Source organism: Typha angustifolia, chromosome 10, assembly GCF_048772165.1.
Source record: "Typha angustifolia cultivar Huaian chromosome 10, ASM4877216v1, whole genome shotgun sequence".
Lineage (NCBI taxonomy): Eukaryota > Viridiplantae > Streptophyta > Magnoliopsida > Poales > Typhaceae > Typha > Typha angustifolia.
In genome coordinates, this window is record NC_133248.1 from 10,252,066 (window position 1) to 10,279,112 (window position 27,047).

A 27,047-nucleotide genomic window follows, 5' to 3' on the forward strand; every position below is an offset into this window, starting at 1 on the left:
GTCAGGAGTCGGTAAACAGAAGAGGCGAACAGCCCATGCCGATCGATCACTGATCTGCTGTCCCGAGTACGGCATATGGAGCCGGATGAATTGCGTTTACTAATTAACCGGTTTTTTTTTTTTTTTTTATACTTTCCCGCAGAGAAGGTTAACGAGTGGACTCTACCGGTAGTTTGGCTCAGCGGCTTGATTCGATTAATAACTTGAATGAGTGGTTCAGCAATACTATGATTTGAAGTAAATCTTAACGGTGTTTAGTTTAGAATAATTGTTTGACGATGCATATAGTTTTATAGTTTAAAGTTTAAACTAATCGGCTTACTATATTGGCTAAAAACTTAGTAAGACCTAAGTGTCTTTGTATTTAAAGAGAGTTGATTCTTTATCTATCCTATATTTATCTTGGGCTTATGAAAAATAATAAAAAGTCTAAAAGAGATTTTTTTTAAACCAAAATTGGCTTCCCTATAAACTTATTTACTAACATAATTTATCTCCCACATGCTACTGATCTATTCAGCATTACAATTGAGTTATTCTTCGGCTCATTTTTAGTGTTCATCGTCGAATGAAAAGTTCTACCGTCGTATCCCAAAAAAGTAATATATATTCAGCAGGAATAAATTATTCATCGATTTTTAAATTTAAGAAGATGTTAAATTGTTCAACGATTTTATAATATATTAAACACTAAATAATTTAATAGTTTTCTAAGCAACTTATGATCTGGCATATGACATGGTCAAAATGGATTTATCTTAGTATTAAATTTTAGGCGAGTTAACCAGATTGATAAAGAACTTTCTAAAGACTTTGAACGATTGACTTAGAATCGAGATATTAGGACTAGCACTCTCCCATAAATTATTTAGATAAGTGAGCTAATCCTTCTATGAAATGGGCCACAACAAACCCAGTGCAAATTGGGCATATATTTAAAGGGGGCAAAAAAGGCTCATTTATTTCTAATCTACATCGATCGCCTGCACAAAAGCCCATGCAATCCCTCACATTTAATTTAAGCCCACACAATATATACTTCCCAATACATGGGTTGCATCAGACTGAGCTCATGGATTGATTTGGTGCATATTGGCATGAAGTATTATCTCTTTGATTAAACCCAAACCCAAATAAATATATAGTAGATTGATTCATTGTTGTAGCATTACATTTAAGCAGATATATATAGAACAAAAAAAGGTGTATAGTGAAAGTATAGAAACTGGAGAGAATTTATATTCGCCCACATAAATTCTCTAACAAGGAATTTAGGAAGAACACATATTTCTTCAGCGGCCCAGCAAAAAATTGTCACTTTTGAGAAGCTTGATTAATAACTCTGCCGAGTTAAATAGAATTATACTGTGAGTAATGATTCGATATATACTAGTGAATTGCTGAAACAAAACTCTTATCTCCAGATCTATTAAAGGATAAATTTGCTCTTTTATATATCTTACTTATCGGCTTAATTCGATATCCACAAATTTGTGGATTTAGAAGTTGGCTTAATGTAATGAGAAGTTCATCTCGATTTATGAACCTCCTTTATGCTTCCAGTCATTATGGAATCATGATAGCTTTTAAGCAATAAAAAAAAAGTCTGATCTTGAGCAGCTCCTTTTAGGTCTATTCCTGCCCATTTTAACAACCTCTGGATTTGCTTTCCTCCTAAGATCAAACCTTGTCTTAACCAAATCAACCACATAATTGAGATCTGATCATGATAATATCTTATGGGCCAAATCTTGGATTCTCTATTAACTGCAATGACGATGCTACTCTCTCTCTCTCTCTCTCTCTCTCTATATATATATATATACACATAGATACATATGCTCATGTATCTGGGCCAGAGTATATTTAATCAAATTTGATTGCATTATAGATCAGGTCACAGCTGCTGTCATGCATATGGGTCCCCACATCATGCTCCAAAAATTGTGAAGACAGTGATGTTGAAGTACCTAAGAAAAGGTTTATCAAACTTTAACTTTTGGGTATACTGCACTACTTTTGAGAAATATACTTGCTTGAGGTCCCTAATTACTCTTGTCTCATTTGGATGCTTCACAACTACAGCTAGCTTCTCCCTAAAGTTTTATAACATGATTGCGATGTTGCATAGTTGCATGCAGCCAAAGTTGTGAGACAAATGTTGAACAAGATATTGAACATGAATAAGACCTTCTTTGTGTGTATCTAAATAGCTCAAGTTATGAAGACTAGTAATTAAATAATAATAACAATAATAATTTCAGATGAATAGGAAACAAGCAAGAAATGCTTTTATTAGAATTTACAAATTAGACAACGACAAGAGCAAAACCACACACTCACAGTTTACTTGACTGCAACAAAGCATGAGTGGCTCGGCTCAGAAGCCGACACCGGCGGCGCCGATCGGCCGATGCCGCTCCTTCCAGAAGCAGGCGTCCGGGGCCAGCCGAGACGCCGTCCTTACCGGCTCCGACTTGCATCGTGTCAGCGCTAGTGGTTCACATGGAGGTGAGCGAGGTGCTGGCACCGGCGGCGGAGGCGGCGGAGACTTAGGGGTCGGCTCAACGGGTGCGGTCACCACATTAGCTTCACCTCCCTCGCCGTCACCTTCGCCCTCCTCCTTGGCCTTGGCTTTGGCTTTGGCTCCAGCTCCTCTGGTGAGGTGGCGGCGGGGATGGTGGACGAAATCGTTGGTACATACCCACGTCTCTTTTGATACCTCCATGGATAGCTTTGGTTCGTACATCATTAGTAGGAGGCAATCGGGCAAAGCTCCTCCTTCTCCATCGTCGTCTTCTTGCTTTCCTTCTCCCACGACTTTGGCTTCTTCTGGGTTTTCTTCCTCTGGCTCAGGGGAGCATAGCTTCTTCTTGGTCGTTGCTTTCTTGGCCTTCTCCACTGCTCTGATGTCCTCGTGCTCGATCGACAAGCTCCATCGTCTCTTGCTTTCTTTGTCTACGGAGAAGCTGGCTCTTCTTGCTTCTCTTTCATTGGAGAAGCTGGCTCTCCTCGTCTCCACCGAGAAGCTATGCCGTCTTGCCTCCTTCTCTCTTGAGGAGTCGCTCCTTCGTCTCTCTCGTCTACGTTTTACCTTTTCTTCTTCTCTGATCGCTGTCTCAATTGGTGGTTCTTCATGCAACTGGGTTTTCTCTGCTTCCAAGATGGCATTTTTTATGATGCATTCGTCTTTCTCACTCGCATCTTGCTTCTCTTCCTGCCCCTCTTCCTCCTTATCCAAAGTTGGCTCTTTCCCTTCAAATAGCCCTCCTAATTCTTCGTCTCCTGCAGCAAAAACTACACCTTGATGCCTTTTATCTGTTTCTCCCTCAATTAGATCTACTTCCCCTGCTTCACGAACAACTTGTGCAACCACTGTTTCTCCACCCTCTTCTTCATCCACTTCTCCATGGATTTTACCATCTTGGTCTCTCTCCTCATTGCTTTCTTCTTCAACTTCTTCTTCTTCTCCTCCCCCTTGGATCTTTGTAGCCGGTGAATCCCAGAACCTGCTCTCCAAAGCTGCCATTCTTACCGGATCTGATCTACACCTCATCAGCAACAGAGCATTCTTCGGAGGAATGCAGACGCTCACCCTTCCCTCCTCCTCTCCCACCACCAAGACCTCATCTTTCTCCTCCACCTCCACCTCGATCTCCTTCCTCTCCAGACCTACCTCTCCCTTTCCCCTCTCCTCCCCCATCACCCACCTCGCCGACGCCCTCAGCTTCTTCCCGCAATCTCCTCCCTTCTCCAACGATCTCCCACCGCACGGAAGCAAGCAGCTGAGCTCCGACCCAAAAGCCCTCAAGGATCCACAAATACTAATCGGGATTTGGTACACCCACCTCGGATTCTTACTCGGCGAACACTCATTCCGCCTCAAACTAGCCTCGCCCACGAATCCCCTCATAGATCTCGACCTAAAGGACGCGCCTTTGGCCTTCGCCTTCTTCCTCCTCCCCCTCACGCGAACCTGGCCGATGCATGTGACCTTGGGGGAAGACGGCTCCGCCGCCATGGCGGTCGGGAACATTGGGGATTGACCACCCTTAAGGCTGCGGCTGCCACGCAGGCGCCGGCTCAGAGAAGACGACAGCGACGTGGCCGCCGTCGCCGGCGCCGGCGTCCGGCCAGGGCTTGGGAGCGACTTCGATGAGGGGGTCCTCATGGAGCCGGAGGTGAAGCAGATGAAGAGATGAGCTCCGGCGATGGAGTTCTTTCTCCTCCTCATATCTGTGTGTGCGTGTGTGCGCGCTAATCTATTCTGGAGAACGGAGGAGAGGTAGTAGAATACTAGGGTTTAAGACGTGGGGTGCGTGAGATTCAGAAGAAAAGGGGGGATTTGTTGTGATGTGATTAGAGCTAGAATGGCATTGCAACCTAATGTTGCCATTTTAGTCCCAATCCACAGAGCAGACTACTTCCCAATTCTCATTAGTGTTATTGTGAGGTTGCCAATAAAATATATATATATATAAACAATATAACATAATGTCACAATGTTATTAGTGATCATTAAAATTTCCATGTATCATTAATCAAACATGCCATGTTACTCCAAGGCCCATGGAAGTTGGATTGATTGCAATCGAAGGGTCCCAATTACCCAACCAAATGCATGGGGTTGATGGGACATGACCATCAAATCCGATTAGTTATCCGATAAATTTAATCATGTTAGCTCACTAAGATGGAGCATGGTATCCAACATAGTTAATTAAATAGTTAATTAATTGGCATGCGATACCTGAGACCATCCCAGCGAAGACGATGGTGATGGTCCAACTTAATGTCTATGGTTCATGCCACATCTACTACCATCCTATGCTCACTTGTCACTGCCACCAAAGCACAGAGTATTCACTTATTAGTGGCCCTTTTATACACGATCATTTTTGTTAGGCAACAGGGTAGTTATTCAACATAATAGTAGGATATTATATGAAGATTATAAGAAAAATTATCCGCCAAGTTACAAAATCGTGAATATTAATATTTACATTATGTAAATTATGATAAATTTAGTTAAATTAGTTTTCTGACCATTATAATACAATGTTTGGTACTTTCTAGTGATATTAGATGGATAATTTCATTGTTTATAACTCTTCGACCAAGCAAACGTAGACAAAATGATTTCAGCCATTGTTGCTTGCATGGATGACCAACATATCATCACGCCCTGCACATCCTTAATATATATACTAGACACTCTCTTAACACTTGGTTGAACCAAACCAAAGATCGGAGGGCCTGCACGTCTTTGGGAATGTTATTACTCGGCACTCTTCCATGATGCCAAAGTATTGAGAGGGTGCACGTACGTACGATCTCAGCACACACACGTTTGCTTGCCTATTACTTGTTACTGCAATTAATGCATCAAACCACTTCACTCGATCAAACGCCCAGCATCCTATATATATATCTACTATATATGAGCAAAAGGGCAGTTTTGGGGAAGAGATAATAGCAGGGGAGCTCACATGCATGGCCATTTGCATTAATGGCAAGAAAAAATAAAATAAAGCGAAGGAAAGAGGAGTAGCAGAAAGTTCCAAAAAGGCTCCATGGCATTGGCACTGGCATTGGCCGTGGACGTGGACATGGACATGCATGCACGTGAGATTTGGAAGGGAGGAATCCTATAGAAGTAAACGGATTGTTAGAATAATCTTTACTAGAGATTCGAATTAGCATCATGTGCTGCTCTACTGGTAATTAAGTCGTCCATTAATAGTGTCAAGCTTTGTTAAAGTTCTCCAGGGTCACATAACAGATGGGAGCAAGGGCTTAGGAAAGAAATATCCTTACTTACCAAGGAAATTATTTAATTAGGAATCATTTCATTACTTCCAAAACTAATACAGCCTGTTACACAAAAGGAGAGCAGAAATAGAGCAACAACTCTCTCTCCACACTACCAACACTAGGCCTTGTTCATTTGGGTTTAGTTCAATTACTTTGGGCTCAACCTCGGCCCATCGACATGTTTAAAGAGTCGGAGCTCGACCCAATGACCTGATAACGAGCTAATGAGTTTAAATAAATTCTATAAAACTTTATTACAAAGGTTTAGACAACATATAATTAGATTTCAATATATACAAAAATATGTATATTATAAAGAAAATATAATTATGGGTAGGGCCGAGTGGAGTGAGCTACCTATGTTTAAGTTTAGCTCAACACCACAAAGAAAAGTAAGTACCGAATTATACGACATAAAAACCTTAAGATAGCGGTGGCTAATTACAATTTAATAGTTAAAGACTTAGCACCCCATAAATTTTTAGGCGTTGTTTGTTTTGAGTTTAGGAATCCCTCTTAATTAGTTTAAATTTTTTTTAAACTAATTTAATAAATATTTTTTTTATTTTTAAAATATTAAGACTAATTAATCGAGTTTAGAGCTTAGTCATAATCCAAATAAGACATGTAAGAGTGGGAGAGGCATGAATTTCTTATTATTCAAAATCTCTATTTTGCTTTTAATTTCTTAAAGAAAACCTCTGACTTTAATTTCCATAATAGATAGTTATTATATGAATGAATTAAATTAACTTTAGATGCAAACTTATCTTAATATTTTTAAAGGTAACAGAATATTTTTTTGAGGTAGTACAAATAAAATGTAAGGGTTGAATGGGTAATATGTGGAGTATGAATTATAATAATGAAAAAATATAGGGTGTTTTTGATCATTTGTTTCTAAAAATTGTGTCGAATCACCGACTAGGTTACTTTTCCTCTCTAAAATGCAAATGTAGGATGATAGGATGGTTCGCGGGAATCACCTCAAAGAACGGAAGGGGAAAAACTATCCCCCCAAAAAAGGACCCCTTTATGACCTCCCTCAGAATTGAGACGCTTTCCCTCTTCCCAGTTTAAAACCTTGCTGTATCATTCACTCGAAATCTTCCACTCCCTTTTCCCCTTCAATTCCAAGAAGAGGAATCCAAGAGAAGGCGAAGCGGAGGAGGTGAAGATGATGCAGATGCTCCGCTGGGGCTCGGCCTCCAAGGACCGGACCTCTTCTCCGAGTTCCGAAATTTCCAACCCTAACCCTAACCCTAGCCCTAGCTCTACCATGGCTACTCCTCCTGCGTCTTACTCGACTGGATTGGTCGGCCCCGCGAGGCCGCTGCGGCTGGTGTACTGCGACGAGAAGGGGAAGTTTCGGATGGACCCGGAGGCCATCGCCGCCCTCCAACTCGTCAAGGGCCCCATTGGGGTCGTCTCGGTCTGCGGCCGCGCCCGCCAGGGCAAGAGCTATATCCTCAACCAGGTTTTTTGCTTGAGTTCTGCGCCACTGTTTTGGCTTTTAATTCTTGACGAGATTTCGTAAACCTTTGCCTTTTGTGTAGAATTACATCATGAATTGGATAATATGGTGTCCGTAAAGTATATTTTAATCTTTCAAAGTTAAGTAGATTTTCTTATACTATAAGGCACGCTAGAAGGAAAAAAAAAATACACTAGAAGGAGGTCCTCTATGTTAAAATTGTAATTTTGGGAGAATATGTCTGTAAACATAACCAATTGGAACCGTGAGAGTAGGCAAGGTTTTTGCATCATTGGAGAAGACTCGTCTTCATGATGGTTTTCTCAGATTGCGATGAATGCTGGCACTAAGATCTAGGTTGTTCAGAAACTCAGAAAGAGGTCTCTTTTGTTGCTGAAACCTGAATTATTTACTTTTATTTAGTTTTTTCTGTTAGGTGAATGGATTGGTTGAGATTAGAAGAAATTGAGCCATTATAATGCTTCACTTTTGGCAAGAACATATAGTGTGATTTGGTACTTCTGAAATCAGATGAGCAGATAGACATCAAAGAAGTTAGATAATAAGAAACAAAACTATAGAAACTTATTAGTAGTTGGATGATTCTTTATTTGTTTCACATTTTTTGTCTTCTCATTTTTTTCTTTCTAAAAAATCTCTTGGCAGTTTTCATATAATACTTTTGCTGAAAACAAATTCAACAATTATCCATTGCGGTAACTATCTCTCATATCTGCTGAATTTTCAGATGTGAAGTAGAATATGCATAAAAGTAGTGCAAGATAAACTATTTCAACCCAAGCCTTAATATATTTGAGGTTACATCAGATTACATATAAGAGTACACTCACATAACACCACGGCTTCTTGGATGACTACTAATGATGCAACCAGTAGCTTGCAAATTTGCAATCTTTGGAAAATGGTGAGCAGCCTAGAAGAATAAATTTGAGGCATCAATTGAAGTTTACTTTTGTATAAGCAGTAACATGGCAACCTTTGTGATCTTGTTTTTTAGTTCCTGCTGTAAATGGAGCATTTTGATAATATTTGAGTCTGGTTTGATACCACCTTTTAAAAAAAAAAGTAAAGTACAAACCACTAGAATTGAAGTTTTAATAAGTTGAAGAAGAAAACATAATGACAGTAGCAGCAATTGCAACCTCTCCAATCTGTAAATTCATCGCCGAAATTGTTTATAAAAATAAAGTAAAAGTTATGAAGAAAAAAAAAAAAGAGGAAAAGCAAACTTGATAAGGGAAAAGTTGATATGACCGTTGGTTACTGACCAATGATATTCATTTGATCTTCATTATTTACACGTCAAATCTTGGTAATCTTGTTCAACCTTTTGGGGGAGTAGGTGGGGAAGTCAGGAAGCATATACAAATTGGGAAAGGCACGAGAGAGAGCGGTGGACCTCATGAGATGTTTTCATAGGATGATATATCTGCTTGAACATTTTGATCATGTACGAGTTGGATATATGTCAAACTAGGCTCCTATTCGAAACTATCTGGTTAATAGATCAAATCAGCTCACATCTTTTTGGCCAAGGGCCAAAACATTATAGAAACGAGTCTGAAACTTCTGCAGCGATGAATGTAACTATACTTACATATGATGCTTTAGCCTTTTCCCATTACAATTTCTGAACAACTTTCAAGATAGATAAAATAGTTTCTAAATTTCTGGTGCAATTGCCATGGGTATGATGCTTGTCAAGTCTCCTATATGCAGGAATATGTTAAATTAAATCTAATTTGATTGTATCTACATATTTTATTACCATGTCGTGTTGCAGTTGCACATATCAATTTGATATGCCAATTGATTTTTTGAATTTGCAGTTATTAATTTAAGTTACTAATTAGCTATATATCATTAACTCAGGTTATTTTTTTGTTCTACAGTTTTATTATCTTAATGACAATTAATATATGTTGGTCTATGGTAGCTTTTGGGAAGGAGCAGCGGATTTCAAGTAGCTTCTACTCATCGACCATGCACTAAGGGACTATGGATGTGGAGTGCACCAATAAAGAGAACTGCTCTCGATGGAACGGAGTACAGTCTTTTACTTCTAGACAGTGAAGGAATTGATGCATATGATCAGACGGTGAGAATATTGTGATATGTTGGACTGATGGTTCTTTTTTACTTGAATTTTTTAATTCCTTTTATAGGTTTTCTGGGCTTGCATTGATAGCCCTGGCCTAGATTGAATTTCACAGAAGTTTTGCATCTTCTATCAACTGCAGCTTATGGAATATTTTTCCCGTGTTTTCACTCATGCATGGCTCATGGACATGCCATATTTATTTATGGCTAGCATATCATTTGATAGTTACACATATCTTTTTTATAGTAATGATAAGGCCACAAAGCTGCATGTTGCATTTGAAAGATATACTAGGAATCCATCAAGAAAAAGTCAGCAGATAAGGTACTGGACACTAGACGTGGTCATTCGACAATTTAACTTATCTGATCTAAGCCGCAAACGGGAAGGAATAAAGTGATTCCGGTCAATGCAATTCTTGCATATGATAGGAACCAATAGTTTCGCCATATATTTCAGCTTAGAATTTTGCAATAGTCCAGGCATTACAATTTATTATCAAACCTCTGGGTTTCTTGTAGGTTTAATTTTTTTGATTCTTATGTTAGACTTTATTTTCATCATGTTCTAGGGAGATCATTGTACTTAGTGATTCAGACATTCAATTTCATGCCTCTCATTTTCTTTATCAGGGAACATATAGCACCCAGATCTTCTCCTTGGCAGTTCTTCTATCGAGCATGTTTATCTATAACCAGGTAAAATTATGTTTTCTCTTGATAAATAAGATTGAAGCCTGAAGTAACCTTTAATTTTCTAGTTGGATATCATATATTTTTCTTAAAGAAAATATTTGCTTAGCTAGTTTTGGCTCTCTTTCCTGTCCAGATGGGTGGTATAGATGAAGCTGCTCTTGATCGTTTATCACTTGTTACTGAGATGACTAAGCACATTCGTGTTAGAGCGACTGGTGGAAGGTCTACTGCGTTAGAGCTTGGACAGTTCTCACCTGTCTTTGTTTGGTTGTTGAGGGTATTAACTTTTGAATATTTTTGAAGCCAATAGTTTTGAAGAAAAAGTTCATGCTTACTGAGATAATCAAGCATCTTGTCTTTATCTGTTTTTTGAGTCCGGTTTTCCAATTGAATTATTATCTATTTCTACTGATCTTCAGGATTTTTATTTGGACCTGGTAGAAGATAATCGGAGAATCACCCCACGTGATTATTTGGAGTTGGCTTTGAGACCCATGCAAGGTGGAGGAAAAGATTTGTCTGCCAAAAGTGAGGTACCTTCTAAGCCTCTACAGTAATCTCCAACATTGAGGTGAAGTTTTAATTTTTACCATTACTAGCATTGAGGGTGTCATCTGTGAGGTTAACCCTTGCCTCATATGCATACTGTTGTTGCTGGTTTGAGTCAAGGAGTGAACCTCTCCAGTCCCATGCCCTGCATTGGGAGAGCCTTGTGCACTTGTATGCCATTTTACCATCAAATACACATATTTTCCTATAAAAAGAGCGCGCTGCAGGGCAAGAGCTTCCTACTACATTGGGGCCTCGGGAGGGAATAGATATGTAGATTTATCCTCATTATTAATGGTTATATATGGTTTCCTAACACGGTGCTAAATATATTTGCTCTAAAATGTTTTAACAGATTCGGGAGTCCATTCGTGCTCTGTTTCCTGATAGAGAATGTTTCCCACTAGTGCGGCCATTGAACAATGAAAATGAACTCCAACGCCTCGACCAAATCCCTGTAAGGCTTGTTGCTTGCTTTTCTTTATGCAGTTAATTTTTCTGGCTCAGTAGGCAATTTTGCATTTATCTATTTCAGACTTGTATATATTTTACCTGTTTTGCAGTTAGATAGATTGCGACCAGAATTTAGAGCAGGCTTGGATGCCTTAACAAAGTTTGTCTTTGAGCGAACAAGGCCCAAACAAGTAGGGGGTACAGTTATGACAGGTCCTGTTCTAGCTGGTATTACACAGTCATTCTTGGATGCCATCAATAATGGAGCTGTTCCTACAATATCTTCATCCTGGCAGGTTTGTCTTGTTGAAGAATTTACATATACGTGCTATTATTTTTCTGTCTCTGATTATATTCCTGTTTTTCATTTTGTGGGTTTTGTTGGGCTTCACTATACAATATCTCTATCTTCGGGAGGTTGCAGGCTAAGGGGAAATCATTAGCTAAGACATTACACTCATGGAGTGATGTAGGAAGATATAGATTTGATACAAAATGTTGTGGGGCAATTTAAGACTAGGACTTAAATAAATGCATGACGCTCATAAGCCAAAATGATCTGAATTGTATGCAAGGGAATCAATGATCTTTCGCAAATAAGATTTAATATGTAGGCAAGGTTGAGAGATAAAAGCTCAGTTCCACTAATATAAATATGCAGCAAAAAAGTCAATTAAAAACTGAAAAGAATGTCTGGAAGAAACGAGAATTTAGGTCTGCAACCTTTCAAATTTACTCTTTAAGAGTTGACAAAAAATTAAACTTTTTAAACACTGCTCTTGCAAAGCTAAAAATTGATTATTGTTCACTTGTGTGTTGGGATTCAAAAAAAGAAAAGATTGTGAGAATGAATGGTTGGCTTTCAGGATTTTCAGAGAATATTTTAATATATGTATGATGTAAATCGGGTCAGATCGGATCGTATTATGAGGACATTGGGCTCAATGAATTAAGTATATTTATCTTTTAATTGATTCATGTTAATTTCTTATGTAAGCCCTTAAGGTAAGTTTAATTATGTCATGCAAGCCCTTAAGGTAAGTCTAGTTAAATCATATAAACCACTAAAGTAAATTTAATTAAGTCAAGTAATCCACTAAGACAAGTTCAATTAAGTAATGTAAGTCCCTAAGACAAGTCTTAATTCGAGTCGTATAAGTCTTTAAGGTTAAATTCAAATAGGACTCATTTGTACCCAACCTCTATATATAGAAGGGCCAAGCTTTATTAATCCAAGCATCCAAATATTAAAAATTAATTGAGTTTAGTTATTTTCTTATTAGCGTATTTATCATTTTTATCGTAGTCGTTAGATCGTCTTTATTTTATAAGAGTAGATTGTAATCGTAGAATTCTCATAAGCATCTAAACTCTAGTTACCACCTTCCTCCAGTAGCCACTTTATTATACGGCTGTCCACTAGGCCTGTTAAGCTTGACGAGTGGCTTGGACTTGGCTCAGCTAAAGCTTGAGTCTAGCTCGACTCGGTCAGAGCTGAGCTGAGCCCGAGCTATTGAAAACGGCTCAAAATTAATATCGAGCTGAGCTTGAGCTAGAGCTACTCCACCCTACTACAACTAGAGACACGTGGTATAAAAGAATAATTGACATGTGTTTCTCACCCATCATCGTCACCGTCACTGTCCCCACCCTCACCCTCATCCACCAGACCACCACCCATAGCCTCACCCCACCTGCACCCATCTAGCCTCCTCTTCGTCGGCCTCCATTGGTAAGCCCTCCCCACCTCCTATCCGTCGGCTTCTATCGGCAAGCCGCCGCCATGGCGCCACCTCCTCTCCGTTGGCCTCCTCCATCGACCATCTCCTCTTCTTCCTCCACTCCGTCGGCTTCCTCCTCCATTGACCATCTCCTTGCCGTCACCTCCTTTTCCACCCGTCTCCTCTTTGGCAAGTTGCGGTTCACGCTGTGACCTCCTCATACTCTAATCAAACTCGAGCTTTGCTTGGGCTCGTCTTATGCTTGGTTAGGCTCACATCGGGCTCGGCTCGAGTTAAGCTGAGCCGAGCCTAAGTAGAATTATAAGACTCGAAAGTAATTTCGAACCGAGCCGGAGCTAGCTCGCTCAGGCTCTCGTTTACACCCTTACCGTCTATTACTCTCCGACGACCGCCGCAATGTAGGATATTTATCATTTTGCTCTATTCTAACTTTGCTTCACTATTTTAATTATAATTTTTTTCATTCAGAGATCTGATTGACGTGAAATCAGAACCATTAGAACCTTATCTTGTGAGGCTACCATCACCTAAATTTTTTTAAATTTTTTACGTCTTAATCGGTCTAGATATTGTCCGTAACAATGTAGCAGGATTATGGTAGATGTTACAGGAGGTTTTGGGGGTACAGAATAGCACCCAGAGGGGCTTGCTGGTGCTTGTTATTTTGCAGTTACTGCAGAATTCCTATAGCAGAAGGAAAATATTCCAGCAAAGAGGGGAAAAATATGAACCTGCTGAGATGAGAAGTGGCCGGCAGGATCTGGTGTGAAGAGTAGAGGAATAAAAAGAGGTTAGAAGGGAAAAGTGGAAAACAGAACTGTAGAAGTACAGGAAAAAAGGGAAGAAAAAAGAGTTGTGGATACCTGTATTTTTTGCTAGTATAATGATGGCCTCATTGTTCTGTAAATTCTTATTCATATAGAACTTTTATTATTTGCCCATTTCATCTATTCTTAGGAGTTGCTGAGAGAGCAAAATATGAGAAACATGGTAAGAAACTGAGAATAAAGAAACCAGCATAATGGTAGCCATCTTCTTCACTCAATTTTGCACAGCTTTCTCTTAGCACATGGCATTAAGATGTACCAGTAGGAAAATAGAGTTCTATGGGTTAGCTTGATATAGAAACAGTAAACTATGTGACTATGAGACTATTTAGGTGTTACTTTCATATTCTAACCTAGTCTTTTTTATGATATTTCCTACCACAGAGTGTTGAAGAAGCAGAATGCCGCAAGGCTTATGATTCTGCAGTTGCCGTTTACAGTGCATCTTTTAACCGTAACAAACCTGCTGAAGAGGTAATTGCTATACTATTGCTCCGTAGATGAGTAGAAGCACATAGTGTTACCTAGACTAATTCTAATATTTTAGGATGCTCTAAGGGAGGCTCATGAAGAAGCTATGCAGAAATCACTTGCTGCTTTTAATGCTAATGCTGTGGGGTCTGGCTCAGCACGAATAAATTACGAAAAACTTCTTCGTAATTTTTGCAGAAAGGCATTTGAGGTACAGACAACCATTATTTTCTTATTATCAGCACTCAGTTTTGTTATATTAGCAAAATGTTGTTGCAAATTGACCTTAAGATATAATTCCCGTCTCAGTTTTGCCTTTCCAATATCTTCTTGCCAATTTAATCTTTGTTTAGCTAATATTTTCATGTAATTGAATTAAAACCAAGAAAGTGAGGCCATTTTTAAGATTTCATTCAAGCAGCTGCAATACCTTTTGCTCACTAATGTGCTTATAACTAACTATTGGCTAGTTTTATAATTTCTTGTTGATTTCTCGAAGTTGTATTTTATTAGTGACACTTTAATTGTTATCCAGTTTTCCTGAGCACTTATATGTTCACCTTTAATATTTTTTGTACAATAGTCTGCTGAGGCCATTAAATAATATTCTTCTTTTGCAATCTACTTGCTTCTTAGTTCACAAATAAATCCTACTATAATTTTTCCCCTACCTACCTTAGTCTACACAAGATGTCATGAATTTAGGTTTTAGGGTTTAGATTTTGAGGTTCACTTGGAGTCATGGTAAGCCTTACTCTTTGCATCCATGAGGTCATTGGTTCAACATAGAATAATTTCTTCATTTTTAGGGTAACTTTGTGTACATCTTCCCCTCTGAGATCTTGTTTTGGTAAGAGCCTCATGGGAAGCCCTCTTTTTCGACATTATTTAACTCAAGACCACTTCATACTCATATTTGTTGTTGAGATAATTGTTATCTGCATCTCGTACTTCCCACATGCATGCATTCATTTCTTCTATGTTAAGCTTTTCTGTCTTGGAGTCCATGCTTCTAGAGCAATCTTGAGAGGACAGTTGTTCTGGTGTTTGATGTTATATGATTGAGTAATTTTGGTGTGCTATGCAGGTGTATTAGTGATCCTTAACCTTTTAGTATATATTCTGCTTTTTTTTTCTTTACCTTTTATTTTATAATAATTAGACAATATATCTCGATCATTTTCTGAAATACAGTTGGAAAAGGCTGAAGCTGAAAATTTAGTTTGTTTCAACTTCACGATCACTAGTAGTTTAGATTCTAGAGCAATAAATTGTACAAGCTAAAAGCTTTGAGCATTATATTTCGCAGCAATTCTTCTTCAGCGATTTCCTATGTGCATCGCTCACTGTTTACTGAATGTTGGTGCAGGACTACAAAAGGACTGCATTTCTGGAGGCTGACATGCAATGTTCAAATGCTGTTCAGACCATGGAAAAGAAGCTTCGAGCAGCTTGTAATGTTCCTGATGCCAAGGTTCCTGGTGTGATTGAGGTAGGTCATTTTCACTTTATACTTGTGCTCATACCTTTGCAAATATGTCTCATCCTGTACACTGATATAAATTTGAATGCTTGAACTAGTTTAGTGTTGGTACTAATAGGATAAAATATTCATACAGCTAAATACACAATGTCTAATAACTGAATTCATTTCTTATCTCAAGGATATCTCGAAAGATTAGACAGAAAGCATTTGAGGGCATGAGGCTTCTGCCTATATGGGGTGTGGTGAGGGAAACTGTACATAGTCTTGCCATTATTTTTTAAAGAGGTTGTTTCCCATGACATCTTGTAAGGGGTGTGGTAGGGGAAGATGTATGTAACCTCACCCTTATCTTTAAAGACAAAAGAACTTAGTCCAATACTTGAACCCATGACCTATGGAATGCAAGGAGAAACCTGTACCTTCATACCAAGTGACATCCTCTGAGAAAGCACTCGTGATTGTTGGTTAACTTTCTTTAACGAAAGAGCATTATGCTATCACTAGAATAGCCTGATCATTGAGAAGTGGTATATCACAAAGTTCTCAAGGGAAGCATCTTTCCCAAAAATTGCACTGTTTGCTGTCAATTAAAATGAGCAGTTCATTCTGAAGAATTGTTTTTCTCTGGACTCTCTTTAGACATTTCTGTATGAAATCTCATCAAAATACTAATTACCAAAGTCATCAACAATGGTGTGTTTTTCTATGGTACTAGCTCTTTTCATTTCCAGATGTTGATAATAGTGATGCCTAAAAATTTATACTACCGAGTGTGTTTCATGAATCATACTCACACCCATGATATGTCACATCATGTTCACATGGGCATTTTAGGTAAATTCGAATAGTCAGGGTAATTTAGATAGAGCTTACGATGGAAGAAAGTATTATACTTTAGATAAGGCATGATTTGGTTACACTTTTGTGATTGTACAAGGATCTGCTCTTTGGAGCATCTCAAGGGTTTGGTCAAGCTAGTTTTCTGACTTTTCCTGTTGTTTGATACTCAAGCTAATACGGCCTTATGGAAGTGACTGCTCCATAAGCAGCGATGTTCAGAGCTGTCATTCTTTATCAAGGAGATAACAGAATTATGCATGCAGACATATAAAAGCTCTGACAAGGATTAAATATACACACAGACATATTATCATTTGGAAATAGTTACATTCTGACCTTTCCATAATAGTTCAAATATAATTTATAAGAAAAGGTCACCCGCTTATCTCTTATAACTTTCTTCTGCAGGTTCTGGAAAAACTGCTCTCTGAGTATGAGTCATCTTCTCACGGTCCAGGAAAATGGAAAATTTTGGCTACCTTCTTAAGACAGAGGTTTGTTCCTTCCTTTGACCCCAATAATATTGGCTGCTAGGCGAAATTATAATTATCCAGGTGAAGGATCATGATTATGGCCACATTTGGATATGTGGGTTTTATATTCTATTTTTGCTGCAACATGTGAAGTTATTTCAGGCTATTTGCAGAAAAAAGTTCTTAGGTAAACTGAATGCATTCATTTTCATATTAAATGATTTATTAACAATAACATGTGCACAATTTGTACCAGAGATGCGCACATGTGCGCACAAGGACACATTTTTGTTATTTTAAAAATTAAAAGGTTTTTTTGCTCAAATGCAAGTTATTTCAGATCAAGTAGAATAAAACCTGACTGAGTTTTATATATGTATGACTATCTAACCTGGATTGAAAGTTTCTCAACATCTTAGTTGTTAATATTATCATTCCAAATGGAGTTGGTATATTATCATTTCATAACATTGTAACCTTTTCTTAACAATTTGGGGTGATGGACCTCATAGTTGAGAAGGCTCTGAGAGGAACTTGCAAATTCTTATGACCTATGTTGAGCTGATGTCAAGCCCTCTAGAAATTGGTTTTTAAATTCTGAGTTAAGCAAAATCAGCCTACATGGGTTTCGTGAACCTATGGCCAACTGTCTAAAGCAAAATCATGCTACTGCTATTACGATATTAATTAATGTACTCAACTTTGTTGGATGTCATTAAGATTGGATTGATAAAATTGAATGACATCAACATCTTGTACTCTTTAGACGTGGCAGATTTTCATTTAGGAAGATATAGTTGAGCTATCAATTTTACCCTTTTGGACTAAAATTGGATTAGATATGCTGGATTTGATGAGTGAGAATCATGACCACATCAAATTTCTTAATTGATATATGAAGTTATGAAGTGATAAGCACTGAAGATTGCTAGGGAGACAAAATAAATCATCCCATGATTCTCTTTTCTCAAGTACTTGCATCATCCGATCTCACATGTTATAGTTTCAAGATGTGAAATAATCATCCCCCACATCCTGTAGATACCAAAAGAGTCCATAAGAAGGAAAAAGATGATAACCTTGTTTTGCTACTTATGATTGCCAGCAATTTTTTTTAATTTCCATCTCCAATGCAGTTTGGGAGGACCTATTCTGGACCTTTTTGTGAAGCAGTTAAATCGAACTGAATCAGAACTCAGTGCTCTTGCATTAAAATGGCATTCAAATGAAGAGAAATTGGTGCTTCTGAGGAAGCAACTTGAGGCAAATGAAAAGCACAAATCTGAATATTTGAAGCACTATGAAGATGCTGTTATTGATAAGCAAAAGATTTCTGATGATCTTAATGGCCGTATTGCGAATTTGCGGAGCAAATGTAGCACATTGGAAGAACGATATTTGAGCCTTTCTAAGGATCTCGATATTGCTAGACGGGAGTCCTCTGATTGGAAAATTAAGTATGAGCAAAGTTGTTCAATACTCAAGGCTGAGGAAGGCAACTTTACAACTCAAAAAGCAGCCTTGGAGTCCAAGTACAGTTCTAGTGAAGGGAGACTAGTAGCAGCTCGTGAACAGGCAGCCTCTGCTCAAGAAGAGGCATTAGAGTGGAAGCAGAAATACGAGACTGCCGCTGCACAAGTGAAAACAGCTTTGGAGAGAGCAGCATCACTGCAGGAATTAACTAACAGAAAGGCTCAAGAAAGGGAAGATGCTATAAGGGCAGAATTTGCTTCTCAACTAGAGGAAAAGGTTAATTAACTATATATTTTGTCCTTTTCTTTTCCAGTTTGGTTGGTTAAGTCATGCCTGATGCATCGTTTTTGATAACAGGGAGAGGAAGTCAAGAATTTGAATGCTAAGTTAGAGCATACTGAGGGCCATACAAGAATTGTCGTTGCCAGATTAGAGGTAATATTTAGATCCTCACAAATAAATATTATTTTCTTTTCTTTCAATTAGAACTGTTATTTTGTATATTAAATGATCTTAGGTGCTGATGGCAATGTTTTGGACTGTTTTCCAGGCTGCAGAATTTAAAATACAGAGCCATGACATGGACACTGCAGTGTTGAAGGAGGAAATTAAGAACTTGCATGAGAAGTTTGATTATGAAAAGACTAGAGCTCAATCATATGAAAAGGAAGGCAGAATGCTGGAACAAGAAAAGAACTATCTTCAAGAAAAGTATCTAGCCCAGTGTAAGAAATTTGATGAAGCAGAAGAAAGGTGTAAAGTTGCTGAGAGGGATGCGAAGCGAGCTATTGAGTTGGCTGATGCGGCTCGGGCAGAAGTAATAGCAACTCAAAATGACAAAAGTGAAGCACAACATTTGTCTATGGAAAGATTGGCCGTGATTGAAAGAGTTGAGAGACGAGTTGATAATCTGGAACAGGAGAAAGCAAATTTATCTGATGAAGTTCAGAGGTTACGTCTATCTGAAACGGATGCCATATCCAAGGTTGCACTGCTTGAGAGGATGGTTGACGAAAGGGAAAAAGAAATTGAGGATCTACTAAGTCGGAGCAATGAGCAGAGGTCTGACACCGTTCAAGTCCTTGAAACACTTTTGGCAACAGAACGTGCAGCTCGAGCTGAAGCTACCAACAGAGCAGAGGCCTTATCATTGCAGCTGCAATCTACTCAGGGCAAACTAGATTCACTCCACCAGGAATTGACTTCTATTCGTCTAGTTGAAACTGCACTGGACAGCAAGCTCAGAGCAGCTTCTCATGGGAAACGCTCAAGGGTAGATAATGATATGGGAACTGAATCTGTCCAAGAAATGGATGCTGATGGTCAGGTAAGGAGTAGAAAGAGATCTAAAAGTACTACAAGTCCTTTAAAATATGTCCAGATGGAAGATGGCGGCTCTGTTCACCAGGGAGAAGATAATATAACGCAAAGCCAGGAGCATCACGAAACTGAGTTGGAAGATTATTCAAAGTTCACTGTTCTGAAGCTGAAACAAGAACTCACAAAGCATGGTTTTGGTGCTCAACTGCTGGAACTTAGGAATCCTAACAAGAAGGATATTATTGGTCTTTATGAGAAGCATGTCCTTGGACAGTAGCTGTTTGTCTGTCACTGCATATACTAGGTTGAGTTCTTCAGATGAAATGCAAATATATACGTGGAAGTTGGCCCAACTTAACATTTTAGCAGTATCAAGAATGTCCTCTTTTACAAATTCACATCCTTTTCAAGTTCACCCAAATTGATATAATCAATGAATTTGTGTATGCTTGTTCTAGATTCTGGAGTTGGCGTGTGCCTGTATATTCATGAGTTTGGTTTCTCTGCCATTCGACAATTTATGGCAGATGTGAGCCTGTACTGTTTATGAACTTATAGGTTCCATATGTAACAAGATTGTATAGTGCTTGGTATATGGTCGTTTCTGTTGGCTTTTGCTTTAAGGATTTGCTTAACATTCGCCATGCCGGCGTACCGGATGATCATCCCTTGAAAACTTTGTAGTTCCAAGATTCCAAGAACCATTCAAATGCTATTCATGCCAAACAAGATTCGCGAATGTGGGTTAGGGGAGGGAAAAATAATGCAGCATTGTCCCACATTGCTATAGCTTGAGATTTGAGAAGCATTTCAATAACACAAAAGCAGTTTACTTGCAATCAAGAACCTTCCTTTGCCAGCTTCAGTAGTATTATTCTCAGTTTCAACTTTCAACCCTATCTAAACCTTCTGATGTAGGGAAATGGGAAGGATTTTTCTTCCCCACTGTCAGCTTCAATACTGTTATTTTCACGGCGAGATGCGTCCTATCCATCCCTATCTTGCTGATGCTTGGAAGTTATTCTTCATTAGTCATTAGACTCAACCCATTATTTAGATCGTGATCATCAGTATTTATTCATACTAATGAAGATGACGTGACAAATTACAGAGAAATAAACTAACTTTACTATAAACTGACCAAATATTATGCCCTAATAATTGCTTCATATTCTTAGGATTGCCAATAGAGAAAATATATATTACGGCACCTCTCTTGCTCTCAGGATCATTATGCCCAAGAACAAAAGTCGAAGACCATTGTGACCAACTACATATGCATCACGACTCAGACAAACATAGTAAAACAGTAACAGTACAGTTTGGGGGGCCATTGTGCCCAAGAATTCAATAGAAAAGACCCCACATGGAGTCATAGTCTTCTAGTGGAAGACAAAAGACTCCAAAATTCTGAAGAGGCTTACTGGCTGTAGTTCAACTTCCAAAGCTAGCATTCATTCTGCAATTCAACAAATAGTAGATAGCGAATAAGTGAGCTAATGCTTTCAACAACTACAAGTGCGCAAATGTCAAAGATAATGGCAATCATGTAGTTATTAATGAATCTGCAAGAGGCCAAAGACACATTCATTTTGAACCACAAGCAGAACTAATTTACAATAATAAGCACCTCATTTATGTTTTAATTGTGTAGAAAAGTGGAATTTCCCATCAAGATCTTGAAACTGCCATTAAATTATACTCCCCTGGTCAGAAGCATCTTCATAGTAATAAGGAGACAGCCTGCCATCCATATTCTCAGGTTTCAGCTTGTTCTCGTCCCGCACTTCCCGCAGCATCTTCACTACTCTCCTCATAGATGGCCGGTTGATGGGGAGGGAGCTCGTGCAGAGAAGCCCGATGTCAAGAACTTTTACTATCTCCTCTTTAAAAGACATATCAAGCTTAGGGTCTATGACATGGTCCACCTCCTTCTGTTTCATTGTGAAGGATACCCACTTCACCAAGTCCTTCTCCCCGAACTCGGGATCGACGGGGAGCTTCCCTGTCACAAGCTCAAGAATAACAACACCGAAGCTGTATATGTCACTCTTCTCATTCACGCGAAGAGTGTATGCATACTCTGTAGAAAATTATATAGTAAAATTAGCGCAAGACAGACACCTACATTTGAACAAACAACAGCAGCAACAAATTAAAGAAGTAAGAAAATTAGAAATAGAAAGGTCAAGTGTAATGGTAGAAGTCCAATATACAAGAAACATTTGCTTCTTTCCCATGAAGATGAATTCGGATAGAGAGAACCTTAAAGAGAACTTCGAAGTGGCATATAAACTTAGAGACATGCAAATATAACTCGATTACGTCATTCATGTCAAGACCATTTTGGACTGAACAGCTGTTACGATGGCCATGTAAACTATATGAAGTACAAGAAACATACTTTAACGGATGAAATTTTATGCAAATTAGATGCAACGGCAGATGAGTTTGCAGAACTCTGAAAGCAGACAAGACACTGGTATTAATGAGCAAAGTATTGTCTTATGCATATAAAATTAAATTTGACAATACTTCTTTAGAATCAGACATTTTGAGGAGAAATATAATGGGATAGGACAAGAGATAAGCAAGTCATCATGTTCATTTTCTCAGACCAACATCTATATAATTTTTACTAATCAAGTAAGAAAGCTGAAACAATTAATAATCAATCTCATCTAATGCACAAGAACGACACAACAAACACAAACCTGGGGCGATGTAACCACGCGAACCTGCAATTACTGACATAGATTTAGTCCCCTTCCCAACAGCATCAACTACCTTAGCCACCCCAAAATCTGCAACTCTAGCCCCAAAGTTGGCATCCAACAATATGTTATTCGACTTAATATCTCTGTGCACAATTGCCGGCATGCAGTCATGATGCAGATAGCAGAGACCCTCCGCTGCATCCAGCGCAATCTTATACCTCGCAGACCAATCCAGAAGCCCCCCTTTGCTACTATGCAACACATCTCCTAAGCTCCCATTAGGCATGTACTCATATACCAAAAGCTTGCAGTCCTGGTGTGTGCAAGAGCACCAGAGCTTGACAATGTTCTTGTGTCTAATCTTTCCAAGAGTTGCAACCTCAGCATTGAAACTGTTGTCTACCATTGTCAGCTCAGGATTCTCCGTATCCTTCTTGTGCATTCCCCATAGCTTCTTCACGGCGACAACCTCGCTGTTGCTGAGAACCACCTTGTAGACCTTCCCAGAAGCACCACTGCCAACGACATTGTCTTCACTTAGGCAATCCAAGATCTCATATTCCCGGAAGCCCAATTTGTGGAATGATGCATATGACCATTTAGACCTCTCAATTCTGAGCTTGGACTTCTTGAATTGTTGATATCTCCAATAGAACCATGCAATCCCGGTGATGAAGACGAGAGCTGCGAGAACAAAGATCGATCGGAGCAACCAAATGAACCGGTGGCGGTCTGGGGAGACTTCCTGAGAAGGACAGAGCCCGGGGAGATCCCCGCATAGCCCGGGATTGCCCAAGAAGCTGTCACGGTAGGCGACGGTGGCGAACAGAGGTGGGAGAGCACCGGAGAGGCGGTTGTCGGACAAGTTGAATTGGTTTAGCTTCAAGTTCTGTAACTGGATAGGGATTTCTCCGGTGAGGAAGTTCCCCGAGAGATCGAGATAGTTGAGCACCGGGAGATCGCCGAGCTCCGGAGGTATCACGCCGGTGAACTCGTTGTTGGCAAGGTTCAATTCACTCAGCTTCTTCCATGATTGGATTCCTCGGAGAAGCTCGCCGGAGAGGGAATTGTTACCGAGGTCGAGCCGGCCGAGCTCCGCCAAGCCGCCGAGCGAGAACGGCAACGGCCCTGTTAGCTCGTTGTTCGCGACCAAGAATTCGGACAGATTTGAGAGCATACCTATCTCCGAGGGGATGTTCCCGGCGATTCGGTTCTTGGAGATGAGAAGCTGGGACAGAGTCGCGGCGCCAGAGATGACCGGGGAGATACTACCGGAGAGAAAGTTACCGGTGAGCTCGAGGAGGTAGACATGGGGCAACCCCCAGAAGCCATCGGGGACCTCGCCGGAGAGCCGGTTGTTCGCCAGCCGGACCCGCCTCAACGTCCGGCACCGAGCGAGCCCCTCGTGGATCGCGCCGGATATCAAATTATGGACCAGAAGAAGCTCCTCGAGCACGCCGCGGTCGCAGACGCCCGCCGGTATCTCGCCGGAGATTAAATTATCCGAAACATCAAGAAACACGAGAGGCGAATTCTTACCCAAGTCCGCCGGCAGCGACCCATCAAGCCGGTTCGCGAAAAGCCGGAGCTCGACGAGAGACGCAGAATTGGCAGCGCCGGCGGGAACGGGCCCGGTGAGCTGGTTGCCGTAGAGGTGCACACTATCCAGCAGCGGCGCGTCGAAGAAGTCGTCGGGAAGCAGCCCCTCAAGGCGGTTGAGCGAGGCGTCGATCCGTCGGAGAGACGAGAGATTCGAGAAGCCCCCGGGAATCTCGCCGGATAGCGAATTACTGTAAAGCTCGATCTGGATAACGTTGGTGAGGTTAGTGAGAGAATCCGGAATTGGGCCGGATAAGGAATTGGTAGATAGGTCGAAATCGGTGAGCTTAGAAAGATATCCGAGCGAAGGCGGAATAGCCCCGATAAGATTGCATCCGGATAGCCATAAGATTTTTAAAGAATGGAGCTTGGAAATGGAAGAAGGAATTGGCGATGGAGTGAAAGGGTTGTACGATAGATTAAGCTGGCGAAGCGTGGATAAATTTCCAAGAAAGTCGGGAAGTGGGCCGGATAGTAAATTGGATACTAAAGATAGGACTTGGATCTTGGGAAAGTTGGCAAAGGAGGGAGGAATAGGACCAGAGAAGTTATTCGCAGATAAGTCGAGGTAGGTTAGAGAGGGGAGCTCGGATAAGGAGTCGGGAAGAGAACCCACCAAGATATTCTGGGAGAGGTCGAGGTAGGTGAGAGAGGAACAGGGAAGCAGAGAGGAGGAAGTGAGAGAAGAGTTGATGTAGTTGTAGGAGAGGGAGAGGAAGGAGAGGTTGGGGAGCAGGCAGAGAGAGGAGGGGAAAGGTCCGACGAGGCTGAGGTTGGTGAGGTCGAGGGAAGTCACTTTTGGGTCGGAACCGGGCGAGGAAGTGGAGCAGGAGACTCCGGTCCAGTTGCATGGAGTGGAGTCGACTGAATTCCAGTTTGAGAGCAAGTCAAGTGGGTCTTCGAGAGCTCGTTTCGCCTGCAAGAGGTGGAGGCCTTCTTGATTCAGGGAGAAAGTGAGGTTAAAAAGGAGGAAGAGGGGAAGGATACGGAGAGTTCTCATGTTGCTTCTTGGACAGGAAGAAGAGAGTTGGGAAGTGTGGAGTATAACATGGAAGTGAAAGAAAATAGAGATCAGAGAGAGGGAGTTTTAGAGAGAGAGAGAGAGGTGTGTGTCAGGTGGGGACAAGAGAGTAGATCGTCATCTGCTGTCTCATCGCTAGTGAAAAGAAAGAGCGATGTGATACGAGGGAAGAGGACGAGAGAGAGCAAGTGCGGGGGAGAGCCACTTTCCACGGTTCAATCAACCGAGAGAGAATTTTATAACTAGTAGACTACTTGGATTTCTGTTATATTAATCTTGGATAAGTTTTATTCTACACCCTATACTATTGTTCAATTTCAACTCACTACCTACCTCACTCCCTTGTTTCCTTTTTTTAATAAATTTAAACGGGTAAGAATGTAGGGTGCAATTTGCTAATAATAAGAACGCAGGATGTGAAGCACAGATTTGACTAATTCAGGGTGTAAGATGAAAATTTAAAGTGGGTAGCTTTAACTCTTCCACCAGACAAGGCGCCTAAAGTCTTGTCTGCTAACCAAACCATTAGAGTTTTGGAAGGCTAATAATAGATATATATTAATATATATATATAGAGTTGGCTCGATAAAAACACAGTGGATTGCTAATTATCAGATAATGGTGTTTGGTTTGGAGGACTAAAACGATATTTAGTGGGTAGCCGGCCTCTTCAACTGGGGTAGATTAGTAGATTAGTCTTATGAGAGACTCATGTTTTGTCCTTATTTATTCCCAAGGGACCTTATAATAAATAACACGTTTTAATCCTTATTATTCAATAATGCCCTTCGAAAGCTTACCTTTTTTTCCGTCTTGGGTTATTCCTAATTTAGCAAGAGTTTATTTTAATTTATGGAATTTAGGGCTAATATGGATACATTATAGACAAATAACTGGAAGAAATTGCTCCAACTGCACCGAAGTTGACTCATTATGATCAATTTCTATTAATAATTAACTAATTAAAGAGTCTATGTATGTAAAAAAAAAGAAAGAAAAGAAAAAACTATAGTTTGAGGAATTGTGTAATTATCTTTAAAAATTAATATAAGAAAATATCACCACATAGATTATTATTTTCATGCAACATTTTTTTTTTACCGTCAATTTGTAACTGAGTACGGCGAAAATTAGATGCTACCATAACACGAAATCAAGATAAAGATGTTACATGTGGATCTAGTAAAAGAATTTGTGCCACCAGAGCTAGCCATTTTGTCACACAAGTCATACTCATAGTCATAGCACCACAAATCATGTAGCCTTCTAGAACGTAAAGGTAATTAATTGTGATCATGAAACCTTTGAGAGCAACGTAGCTACGAGGACGTGGAACGATCTAATAATTGACCTCTGCACTAGTTTATTTTAAACGGAAAATCTGCAAGAAAAGAAAAATCCCTATAAGAAGTTATTTTAGATCAAATCTTACTTTATTATACTTTACTCAAGTATTTAATTCCCAGTGACACTTGCATGAAACTAATAGCTCACTACTGCTTCATTTATAAAAGAGTTATCCTTGTGCTGTTTAGGAGATAGAGTTCTTGTTAGCCCCGTAAGTATAAGTATGTACTAACTAAACAATAATTTATATATCTTTTAGTATATTAATTTATTATATAATTATTAAAAATTAATTCAATAATAATTTAAAATTATTATTTTATTTATTGATTAGATAATATTTAATTATGACTATTATTTTACATTCAATGAAAGTTTATATTACATCAAATTCATTATTCATTATTATTTTAATATCAACTTTATATTATATAAAATATAATAATTATTATTTATACTAGTGTTCAACTAAATAATAGAAACTTATACTTATATTAGCTCTATTCTTCTAATGTTAATAATTAAAATACTTTTTTTTAAAACTAATCTTATACAGGAGCATCTAACTCGGTAGCCCGCGACGATTTAGAGCTCAGTAAGATCTAAGTATTTCTGTATCTAAAA

At 39.4% G+C, this 27,047-nt stretch overlaps 3 protein-coding genes across 4 annotated transcripts; 1 reads left to right on the top strand and 2 right to left on the bottom strand.

Moving 5' to 3' along the window:
• Nucleotides 1-2,226: 2,226 nt before the first annotated feature.
• On the bottom strand, nucleotides 2,227-4,425 carry LOC140768661 (uncharacterized). The gene has a single exon (XM_073109016.1). The coding sequence runs from the start codon at nucleotides 4,232-4,234 to the stop codon at nucleotides 2,381-2,383; it is 1,854 nt and encodes a 617-aa protein (XP_072965117.1). The 5' UTR covers nucleotides 4,235-4,425; the 3' UTR covers nucleotides 2,227-2,380.
• A 2,364-nt stretch (nucleotides 4,426-6,789) lies between these two features.
• Nucleotides 6,790-20,362, top strand: LOC140768217 (uncharacterized). Its single transcript, XM_073108401.1, has 14 exons — nucleotides 6,790-7,291; nucleotides 9,246-9,407; nucleotides 10,043-10,108; nucleotides 10,239-10,382; nucleotides 10,525-10,638; nucleotides 11,010-11,111; nucleotides 11,218-11,403; nucleotides 14,061-14,150; nucleotides 14,224-14,358; nucleotides 15,517-15,639; nucleotides 16,882-16,967; nucleotides 18,083-18,695; nucleotides 18,777-18,854; nucleotides 18,970-20,362. The coding sequence occupies exons 1-14, from the start codon at nucleotides 6,992-6,994 to the stop codon at nucleotides 20,014-20,016; spliced, it is 3,246 nt and encodes a 1,081-aa protein (XP_072964502.1). The 5' UTR covers nucleotides 6,790-6,991; the 3' UTR covers nucleotides 20,017-20,362.
• Nucleotides 20,363-20,910: 548 nt separating this feature from the next.
• Nucleotides 20,911-25,207, bottom strand: LOC140768218 (uncharacterized). 2 transcript variants are annotated; one of them, XR_012105727.1, is made up of 3 exons: nucleotides 22,454-25,206; nucleotides 21,370-21,822; nucleotides 20,911-21,198 (listed from the first exon to the last, which is right to left on the bottom strand). XR_012105727.1 is itself a non-coding variant. In XM_073108402.1 (2 exons), exons 1-2 carry the CDS (start codon nucleotides 25,053-25,055, stop codon nucleotides 21,431-21,433), a joined length of 2,994 nt encoding a protein of 997 aa, XP_072964503.1. In that variant the 5' UTR covers nucleotides 25,056-25,207; the 3' UTR covers nucleotides 21,269-21,430. The 2 variants fall into 2 exon arrangements, 1 of the variants encoding a protein (XP_072964503.1); XM_073108402.1 differs by lacking the exon at nucleotides 20,911-21,198 and having other exon boundaries at nucleotides 21,269-21,822; nucleotides 22,454-25,207.
• Between the last annotated feature and the right edge of the window lie 1,840 nt (nucleotides 25,208-27,047).